Source organism: Mytilus edulis, chromosome 4 (assembly GCF_963676685.1).
Source record: "Mytilus edulis chromosome 4, xbMytEdul2.2, whole genome shotgun sequence".
NCBI lineage: Eukaryota > Metazoa > Mollusca > Bivalvia > Mytilida > Mytilidae > Mytilus > Mytilus edulis.
Genome location: NC_092347.1, coordinates 16,195,088 through 16,206,662, shown reverse-complemented (window position 1 = coordinate 16,206,662; position 11,575 = coordinate 16,195,088). Strand labels below are relative to the sequence as shown.

At 32.3% G+C, this 11,575-nt stretch overlaps 1 protein-coding gene across 1 annotated transcript; it reads left to right on the top strand.

Moving 5' to 3' along the window:
* Positions 1–2,033: 2,033 nt before the first annotated feature.
* Positions 2,034–9,549, top strand: LOC139519084 (ankyrin repeat domain-containing protein 53-like). Its single transcript, XM_071310877.1, has 4 exons — positions 2,034–2,370; positions 4,001–4,200; positions 6,009–6,173; positions 6,686–9,549. Exons 1-4 carry the CDS (start codon positions 2,182–2,184, stop codon positions 7,704–7,706), a joined length of 1,575 nt encoding a protein of 524 aa, XP_071166978.1. The 5' UTR covers positions 2,034–2,181; the 3' UTR covers positions 7,707–9,549.
* Positions 9,550–11,575: the final 2,026 nt, after the last annotated feature.

Here is an 11,575-nt window from a genome sequence, read left to right as displayed (position 1 = left end):
TAACAGATTTTCTATCGTATAGAAAACAACGAGTTTCAGTTAATGGGGAAACATCAGAGTGGAAAGATGTAACCTCAGGAATTCCACAAGGCTCAGTATTAGGTCCCCTGTTATTTGTTCTATACATAAATGATTTGCCAGATTGCGTGACATCAGATGCCTACTTATTCGCGGATGACACAAAAATCTTCAGAATTATTGAAAGCAAAACAGATCAAACTATATTGCAAGATGATCTAAAAAATCTCGAGAAATGGAGTGATACATGGCTGTTAAAGTTCCATCCAGAAAAATGCAAACACATAAATATAAGTAGAGGGGTAAGGGAAGAAAAGACAAGTTACAAACTATTAGGTCATGATATAAGTAAATGTCAAGAAGAGAAAGATATTGGAGTAGTAATTGATGAAGATCTAACCTTTGAAAGACACATATGCGAAAAAGTGAATAAAGCTAATTCAACTTTTGCCGCAATTAGAAGGACATTTAAAAACTTAAACGAAAAAATCTTCATACCTCTATACAAAACATTAGTGCGAACACACTTAGACTATGCTAGCTCTGTATGGTCACCTTTTAAAAAGAAATCCATCGACAAAATCGAAAATGTACAAAAAAGGGCAACACGACAGATACCAGGTTTCAATAAATTGAGCTACCCGGAAAGACTGAAAAAACTCAAGCTGCCAACATTGTCATATAGAAGGGTCCGAGGGGACATGATTGAGACATATAAGATACTAAATGGTAATTACGATCCAGAAACAAGTTCATTCCTTAAATTAATTTCAAGCACTGAAAATAGACATAGCACAAGAGTAAACAGTAATAAAATCATTCACCAACGATTCAAAACAAGTCTGAGGAAAAACAGTTTTTCTGTAAGAATAGCCAAATTATGGAACAAGTTACCAGATAAAGTAACTAAAGCGCCATCTATAAACTCATTCAAAAATAGGCTAGATAGATACTGGGAGTACGAAGAAATCTATTATTCTGATTATCGAGCTGAATTAACCGGAAGCAGCATCAGAAATAATGGAGACAATATTCAATTATATGAGTCTGGTGAAGAGGAACCGTGAAGGATCCTGTACTGGAAAACATCATTAAGTATCATTAAGTAGTATCATTAAGTAAGTAAGAATAAATAAGATCGTATGTGCAGAAAAAAACTACTACACAATCATATTTATGTTATTATTATGAACAAATACTTATTTTTCGTATGATATTTTATGTAATAAACTCAATAAAAAAATAAATAAAAGTGTGGACGATACGTCTTACAATGTGTGGACGATACGTCTTTTAATGTGTGGCTGATATGTCCCATGGACGATATGACGGTATGGCCGACACATCCTAGGGCCGTCATGGAAGTATGGCCGTCGCGTCTCGAATTATGTGATTTTATTAAAAAAAAAATCAAAGACAAAAACCGATACATGAAATTCCAATAAATACATGTGAATTATTATTATTATTGTTACTGATTGAATAAACATGACCCGATCGGGAAGTCGCACAAAGTTTGAAAAGCGTAAGACGTAAGTCTATATTTAGTTTTGGTTTTTATTGTTGACTGATCAATGGACTTTGTTCTCATGTATACATGTATTTAAGTACAACGGATAAATGTATTTCAGTTCAAGTACATGCTCATGAGTGTTAAGGGAAGTTTTTGTGACTTGTATAAATAAATACTTATGACGAAATACAATTTATAGTACTTGAAACTTCGTACTACAAATTACATTAATTCAAACAGAGACATATAATATATAATAATGTATTATATGTCTCTGGCATGGGTCATCCTGTATTTTTTGTGCGTTTTTTTGGGTTCCTGTCTTTTACACACAATTTATTTTATTCTTTAATCATTTAAATCGTTTTTCATGTAACAATAAATGTTTGTTTAAACTGTTAAACCATATCGTTTTTTTTTCAATTAAATATTTCCGCCTTTTTACTTTTTAATTATTATACTCGGACTTTTCTATCAACTGTCTGGAAAAGTCTAGAGAAATAGGATTTGGTCACTCAGGGCACCTGCATAAACAACAATGGCTGCCCATGTAAAGAAGAAATAGAAAATCTCCTAAATTTTCTCCATTTAAGAAATCTTTCCAATCTTTAAAGTGATTTTTAAAGTACCCTTTAGTTAAAACATTCAAGATGTCTGATCTTACAAAAAACGGAAGTGGTTTAGATTCTGCAAAGTCTAGAAAACGGCGTCCACGTTTTGCAAATGTCAATGAAAAGAAAATTGCTGATGATGAATTCATGGCAGCTGCAATTGGCGATGTAGAATGGCTGAAACAGAGCCTTCGTGAAGCCAAGGGACAAATCAACTTTGACAAAAATGTAAGGCTAGCTATAGATGAATAAATGAAACTTGTTTATATATAGAAATAAGAAGATGTGATATGAGTGCAATGGCAATGAATCTGAATTGTACACACAGGCACTGGTTTCTATCAATGGGCAGATCCACTATCAATGAAATTTATTTTGATAGTGGCCTGTATTTGTACAAATCCGGGTCCATTCGTGCCCATTCATGTTCGCACCCACTCATGTTTGCCCCCTTTCACTTTCGCACCCAAAGTCTGTTCGCACCCTACATGTTCGCGCCCAATTTTTATTGGTTTTGTGTTTTATAACTATATCCTTGTAATCAAGTTTTGGCAAGTGTATTCTTATATTTGTAGTCATTGTCTCAAAATAAAGTGAGACAGCATTTCTTTTGTGTTGAATAAATCTTAATCATTGTTTTGGATAGTGTATTGTTAAAAAAAAAATAATCCTTTTCTAAATAAAGTGGGATTCTGTCAACGTTTTATTTTGTGTTGAATAACTCTTAATCATGTTTTGGTTAGTGTATTGCTATAACCTTGTTTCACTGACTTGTTTCAAAATAAAGTGAGATTCTGACTATATTTTTTTTGTGTTGAATAAATTTGATCATGTTTCGGTTATAATAGTGTATTGCTATATTTTATTGTTTCAAATCAAAGGAACCAACGAAAACAATTATCTTTTGTGTTTTTCATTTAAAATCTTGAATGTTTTACTCATACCAAAACAATTTATAACAACAATCATGATTTTCCAATTATTCAACTAAAATCTGAAGTAAAATTGGGCGCGAACGTGTAGAGTGAGAACGGACCTTGGGTGCGAACAACAGAGGTGCGAAAGTGTATTTGGCGCAAACGAACCTGATACCTATTTGTACATCAGGGATCTCCATGCCCAGTTTTATGATGGTGCACCGCCGTCATTTGAATATCTTCCGCCACCATCAAATGATCCCTTGCTGCCATCATTAAATTATCTTCCGCCATCGTCAAATGATCCCTGCCGGCCCATTATAAAAATGTGTTATTGTTTATCTAGCCACTCCATTTTTGTTAGCAATTAATTTGTAATCAATTGCAAAACGTTACCACCAGACTTTTTGTTTTATAATCCAAATGGTTCTCCCGTTTTGTATATGTTATTTGTGTACATGTACAGTTGTAGCGCCAAATAGAGACTATAGATATTGGTAGAGTTGGTGGACTACAATCACTTTTTTGAGTTAATACCAATGATTCACTGTTAAAAATGACTCATTTTAACATTGTTTAAGTCAACAAACATTCAGACAAGTACATGTAAGTTTTGGTATGTACTTGTCCTTTTGGGTTATTGTTATTGTAGAGGCCTGCCAGGTAAGGGATGAAAAGTCGTTTCAGGGCCTTTTATTCAGTATGCCTTTTGCTCAATGTTTAAGCCTTTAAGGCCTTACAGTGACCTACATTTCTTGCACATGTCTATATTGTACATTTGTACTTCTGTGTCATTGGGACTCTGGTATAGTGTTATCTCATTGCCAATACATCTTCTCATTGGTTGATCAGTTATCTTATGTACTCATGTATTTTATGTACATCATTTGCAATGTATAATGTACAATGTAAAATGTATTTCATAATTTTTCTATTTTCAGGGTCTTTCAGCTTTACATTTAGCAGCCATCCATGGTAGACTGGAATGCCTGAAGCTACTTATTGAGAAGTACAAATATAATATAAACTTGCCTAGTACAACTGGATGGAGAGCAGTTCACTTGAGTATAAGTAATCAGACAGGAAAGAGGGCATTGGAATGTTTAAAGTACCTAGTGGACAAAAAAGCTAATCCTTCTGTGTAAGTAATGTCACTGGAATGTTTAAAGTACCTAGTGGACAAAAAAGCTAATCCTTCTGTGTAAGTTATGTCACTGGATTGTTTAAAGTACCTAGTGGACAAAAAAGTAATCCTTCTGTGTAAGTAATGTCACTGGAATGTTTAAAGTACCTAGTGGACAAAAAAAGCTAATCCTTTTGTGTAAGTAATGTCACTGGAATGTTTAAAGTATCTAGTGGACAAAAAATCTAATCATTCTGTGTAACTAATGTCACTGGAATGTTTAAAGTACCTAGTGGACAAAAAAAGCTAATCCTTCTTTGTAAGTAATGTCACTGGAATGTTTAAAGTACCTAGTGGACAAACAAGCTAATCCTTCTGTGTAAGTAATGTCACTGTAATGGTCAAAGTACCTAGTGGACAAAAAAGCTATTCCTTCTGTGTAAGTCATGTCATTGTAATGTTTAAAGTACCTAGTGGACAAAAAGGCTATTCCTTCTGTGTAAGTAATGTCACTGGAATGTTTAAAGTACCTAGTGGACAAAAAAAGCTAATCCTTCTGTGTAAGTAATGTCACTGGAATGTTTAAAGTACCTAGTGGACAAAAAATCTAATCCTTCTGTGTAAGTCATGTCATTGTAATGTTTAAAGTACCTAGTGGACAAAAAGGCTATTCCTTCTGTGTATGTAATGTCACTGGAATGTTTAAAAAGTACCTAGTGGACAAAAAAACTAATCCTTCTGTGTAAGTAATGTCACTGGAATGTTTAAAGTACCTAGTGGACAAAAAAGCTAATCCTTCTGTGTAAGTAATGTCACTGGAATGTTTAAAGTACCTAGTGGACAAAAAAGCTTTTCCTTCTGTGTAAGTCATGTCATTGTAATGTCTAAAGTACCTAGTGGACAAAAAAGCTAATCCTTCTGTGTAAGTAATGTCACTGGAATGTTTAAAGTACCTAGTGGACAAAAAAGCTAATCCTTCTGTGTAAGTAATGTCACTGGAATGTTTAAAGTACCTAGTGGACAAAAAAGCTTTTCCTTCTGTGTAAGTCATGTCATTGTAATGTCTAAAGTACCTAGTGGACAAAAAAGCTATTCCTTCTGTGTAAGTCATCTCATTGTAATGTTTAAAGTGTCTAGTGGAAAAAAAAGCTAATCCTTCTGTGTAAGTCATGGCATTGTACTTTAAGTATATAAGTCTTGATGTAGCCTATTTGAAATGAGTTTCATGTTATTAATTCATGCATATTGTTAGGTTTAACAGAATTGAAAAAGTAAGCATAGAATATTTAAAAATGTTGGAATTTCATTTAATTTGATGAGTTAAATTAGAATAAAAAGGACAGTTTAACTTGTAAAACTAATAATATTCATTTAAAGGGCCATCACTATGAAAACAGTATTTTTGAAATAATAAAAAAAAAGGTGCCTGAAAAATGTTGGAATTTCATTTAATTTGATGAGTTAAATTAGAATAAAAAGGACAGTTAACTTGTAAAACTAATAATATTCATTTAAAGGGCCATCAGTATGAAAACAGTATTTTTGAAATAATAAAAAAAAAGGTGCCTGAAAAATATAAAATAAAAGAATTATTTTTGAAACCATTCTACTGGTTTAAATTGGATTTAAATTGCCAATATCAAGCTAAAATGTGAAATGAAGACAAGTGGTTAATAATAACTATACCCAGATATTGTAGATATTTATGCATGATGCCAAGTGAGTGGACAGCTGCTTGCCTACAATGTATCAAAACATCAAGCTATAAATTGTACTATTTATAATACATATAATATTTCTATTAATATACTATAAAAATATTTTAGTGTAAACAATGATGGGATAACACCAGTTCACCAAGCAGCTTCAGAAGGTCATGTTCAGTGTTTGAAGTTATTGATTGAAGTTGAGGCCCAGATTGATGGAAAAGATTGCCGAGGTCATACGCCACTGGATCTGGCCAAATTATGGGGACATAAAAAATGTGCAAGGTATTTAGATGCTAAGCTTTAAAAAGGGAGATATGATATGAAGGTGCATTATAAAACAGTCCCATTTAATATGTTGAATGATACCATATGTATTAGCTTAACATTGCTTTCACTGGAATCATATGATCATTGCCAATGGACTAACTGTTCAGTCATAGTCTATTGACTTTGAAACTTATGTTCACAATAGTTTACATATACATCAGTTCAAGGGAACCGCTTGAAGTAGGTCAACTTTACATTTTGTATTTGGTATGCAGTTGTACATATATATAAGCATTGACACATCCAATTTCCATGGGATCATTGGCCCTGCACCCTTAGTCATGATCTATTGACTTTAAAACATTTACTTTGTTTACATGTAGTGCAATAAAAGACATTTATATACAAAATATCTGTCAAATTTGAGATCATAAAATTTAATGTAAAAATCTCATAGCTACTCATCATTTTTACATATATTTTTCAAATTGTTATAAAATATATGATAATTATTGGTCATATTTCAGAATTCTGGCTGCAGAACTGTGGCACCAGGACAAGGATGGTGTTGCCAAAGAGATGGGGCAGCTAAAACAGTTGAAAATGCAGCAAGTGTTGAAAGAACTAGAAGAAGCAGAAGACTTACAAAAGGCTCAAGAATTCTATGGTGAGAAATCATACCAGGATTGGCTAAAGAAAAAAAATCTCCCTGATCCTAGAACGAAAGATGAAATGGAGAAGACAAAGGGTCAAAGAGAACCGTTACAGAAACCAAACAGCAAAGCACCACCTCAAGATCAAATGTATTCTAGAGATAAAGATTCCGACAGTAAGATTCATGTGTCATTTGAAAATGCAAGTACACCAACACCTGGCTCCAAATACGTAAGAGGGTTTTCATTCCGTAGCTCAGAGGATGCATCAAAGTCTGAGGAGAAGGAAAATTTAGGAAAGAAACAAAGAGCTAGAACAGCTATAGAACATCCATATGACTGGAGACTAGCATTACATCCACCTAAACCAGGATACATTACTAACCTTACAGATGAGTACCCACGAGATATGTATACCATGATGCCAAAGAATAAATCGGCTACAATGTATTATGATGGGAAATTCGCACCTAAAGTTAATGTCATAGATGAAAACTCCAAACATAGAAAGTTAAAATCCATGAAGATCCAAAAACCAAATCTCCCGGATGAAGTTATAGATAGATACCTGTCAAATGACCCAACAAGACAAGACAGGCCAATGGTGTTCAAATCTAGACATATCTCAGATGTAAACAAAAAGAAGAAATATGAAGATAATGTCAAAGGAAAAGATGAAGTAACCTTACACCTTTGTGAAGACTTTTCTTCCTTTATGTACAGGAATGCCCTTCTGAGGTCAAATACAATTGATGTGATTGGTAAACAAGAATCAGATGACTGGCAGAGCAAGGCCTATCCAACGAAGGATGTTCTAAACACTCTGAAAATTTTAAGAAGACCGACACATTTCCCTAATATAAAAGGGGAGGAGTATGTACTAGGAATTTACTAAATAAGTTTAAAAGAACTTTATGTATGGAACCACTAAAGCATTTTGAACATGGGTTTGATAATGAGACAAGGTATCCACAGACATTAGTTATGTTTTTCTCAATGTTTCAATCACTCAGTGGAATACTTAGGGAAAGGGAAAATAATGACTTTATATAATTAAGACATTTTCATGGATGCACCGTAGAATCATAAATAATAAAGGAAACAACAAAATTTTAAAATACATATAATAAATTATTGTTTACACGATGCATTTCTGTCTTAACAATTTTTTAAAGTCATCTGCATCTCAGTGAATTTGCAGGCATATGATTTTGAGACCAATTTCTGTATTTTAGCTATCATAATTATTATTATTTTATTTTTTTCAACAAAAAAATCATTCCATATGTTGCTTCTAAACTGACTTTAATATTTAAAGACTAATTCTATGGTTATTTTTTTGTGAAGTTCTTAAATATCATGATTAAAAATTAAATTAAGAGTTCTCATCATATTGGTGTGTAAGGATTTTCACAAGTTTTTGATTGTTTCGGTGAAAATTCTGCATACAAGTGGTAGGCAGATTTCACAATATGTAGAATCATATTACTGTAAAAGCAGAAATTTTCGTGGGGGGTTTAATTTCGTTTATTTCGTGGAAAGAATATATCCACAAAATTAAATCCCCCACGAACATTAAACCTACATATAATATCACTTCTATTTACTAGAAATCACAAAATTAAATCCCCATGAAATCTTATATAGACACAAAACAACGAAATTTGAACCCCACGAAAATTAATGTTTCTACAGTATGTGAAGTTGTGAACAACTATTACAGCATTATGTTAAGAGTATAAATCTTCAGAAAGAAAGGTACAGTCTCAGTATATAATGATGAAGTACTACAAGTGTGCCTGGTGTTTCATTTGTAAAATTTTCACAGTAATTACCATGATCCATATATTAACATTATACTACCTTTTTATACTGTCTGCCTTTCATATGTTCTTTAAATACTTGTAATACTCTTTATCCTAGTCTAAATGTATTTTCATGCATTCCAAATCTGTTTCATATATATTTTATGTATGTCCATGTTGTATTTAAAAAGAGGTACAATTGTTTGTTTAGTTTGTTGACTGTTTTCACAATTATGCTATACAGTGTAAAATCTGATGTTACAGAATAGGTTTTTCCATATTTAATATTACCGTACATTATTTTTTTAAGTTAAATTTTTTTTGTAATTTTTTTTTTAGGTGTGTGGGGGGGTATGTGAAAGGGTATTTATATTTCTTATTCTACAGTTTATGTTCTGAAGGATTTAAGTTTAGAAAGGGTTAAGATAAATGTTTACCGCTAGATGAACAGTGAAATTAATTGATTTAAAAACTATGGTTTTTGTGCTTATTATATTAAAAATTGTATGCTTTTAGCTAGTGGTTTGGAGCTTTCAAGTTAATTTTATATGCATTTTTAATTCATCAAGGATGATTTAATGTTAAACATTTTTGATATACTAATTATTTTTTTGAGAATATTATCTGTAATTACATTGTAACTGAGGAATTGATTATGAATCTACAGAAGCTTTCTGTGGTATATTTTTATTGTTGTGTTTGATATAGAATATTATACAATGATTTATTGTGGTTTAATTTTTAGACATTGTTTTTAAAGCAATTTCTGAAAAATATTGTGCATTATTAAATGATTATTACAACATAAAATGCTACAATGATACTGCTGATAAAGTTGTGTACTGCTTGTTTTCAAGTGATTTAATTTGTTATGTATAATTTTGCAATGCACCTGTTTGTTTCAAAAATCAAAATAAATAAAATTATTCTCTATAACTTATATATTTCATTCCCTTATAACGAAAATAAGATAATATTAGCATAAAACATGGATATTTTAATCTGTTTTGGTATGAATAGCTTGTGAACTATTGTTAATTCGATGTCTGTGTATCAGAGTCACAGATAGTGTTCAACATCTGTCGCTAGTGCTCTGTCAATTGTGTTAACATCTTCATACTGCTTTTCAACAGACTATTTTACAACTTGTCATTAGAAGGCTTGGTAGCTGAGTGGTTTTGGTAGTTTATCCAATGTACCACCAGCCTGTCCAAACTGTGTCCAAACTGATGTTGCCGTTTGATCCCAACTCGTGACATGTGAAACTAAACTAATGTTTTCTTCATAGTTGACTAATTGTCGAGCCTGCAACTTTTGTTGGATGCTTCATATTTTGTATATAGATGCCTCATGTTACGAAGTTTCCGTCAGTCACATGTCCAATGTCCTTGACCTCATTTTCATGGTTCATTGACCACTTAAAAAAAAAAGTTCAGAATTTTTGTAACGTTGAATTCTCTCTTATTATAAGTAATAGGATAACTATATTTGGTATGTGCGTACCTTGCTAGGTCGTCATGCCCGTCAGACAGTTTTCACTTGACCTCGACCTCATTTCATGGATCAGTGAACAAGGTTAAGTTTTGGTGGTCAAGTCCATTTCTCAGATACTATAAGCAATAGGGCTAGTGTATTTGGTGTATGGAAGGACTGGAAGGTGTACATGTCCAACTGGCAGGTGTCATCTGACCTTGACCTCATTTTCATGGTTCAGTGGTTATAGTTAAGTTTTTGTGTTTTGGTCTGTTTTTCTCATACTTTATGCAATAGATCTACTATATTTGGTGTATGGAATGATTGTAAGGTGTACATATCTAGCGAGCAGATGTCATCTGACCTTGACCTCATTTTCATGGTTCAGTGGTCAACGTTAAGTTTTTAAGTTTTGATCTTTTTATTTAATATTATATGCCAAAGGTCAACTATATTTGGTGTATGGAAATATATTATGATCTATATGTCAGTCTCGCAGGTTTTATTTGACCATGACCTCAATTGCACGGTTCATTGGACAGTGTTAAGTTTTTGTGTTTTGGTCTATTTTTCTTTAACTATAAGTAATAGGTCAACTATATTTGTTGTATGGAAGCATTGTTAGCTGTACATGTTCATCTGACCTTGACCTCATTTTCATGGTTCATTGGTCTTTGTTTAACTATCTTGTTTAATGTTAAGTTTATGTGACAGTTGTAATAACGCTTTATACTTAGGACTATCAACATAATATCAATGATTAGTAAAGAAAGCGAGACATTTCAGTGTGTCACTCTTGTATTATGCTGCTTATTGCTAGGAAACAAGTGCTATTTTACTTTTTGAACAGTATATATTTTTGTGTAATATTATATCAAAGCTTGACAGTTGTAAACGAGTGTGGAAAGATACTCAAGTAACATTCAAACTTATAAGTCTGAAATAAACTGATAACACCATTGTAAAAAGGAAGAATTGTAAAGACAAACAACAGTTTACAAAACACAACATAAAAAACTAAAACAACACAAACCCCTCAAAAAACTGATTGTAATTAATGGATTAAATTTTACAGTGGTATTCCTTCATGATAGTTGGACAAAAGATAAAACCACATTAATAATTTTGGAAAGATTGAATCAACTGATCAAATTCTTGCCCATGGCATCACCTCAAACATTTTGATTAAGGTTCTTCATAACCTTTTCGCAAGTATGTCCGTATTAACACTACAATACAAATTTCACTCTAAGTGCCGACAAACCTGTGCATCCGGAAACGTTTAAGAGCATGGATGGACCTAGATAAATAAAAATTGAAATCATTTTAAGTTTCAGAATATTGAAAACTTAATTAGATCTTTCTATTCATTTTTTTCGTTCCTGCATAAGGTGGCAAAATAAACTTAAATTGGGAAAGAAGTTTGAGGCCTTTTTGACTCATGTTGTGAGTTGTTTTGATTTAAATGAACAATAGATGGAAAATA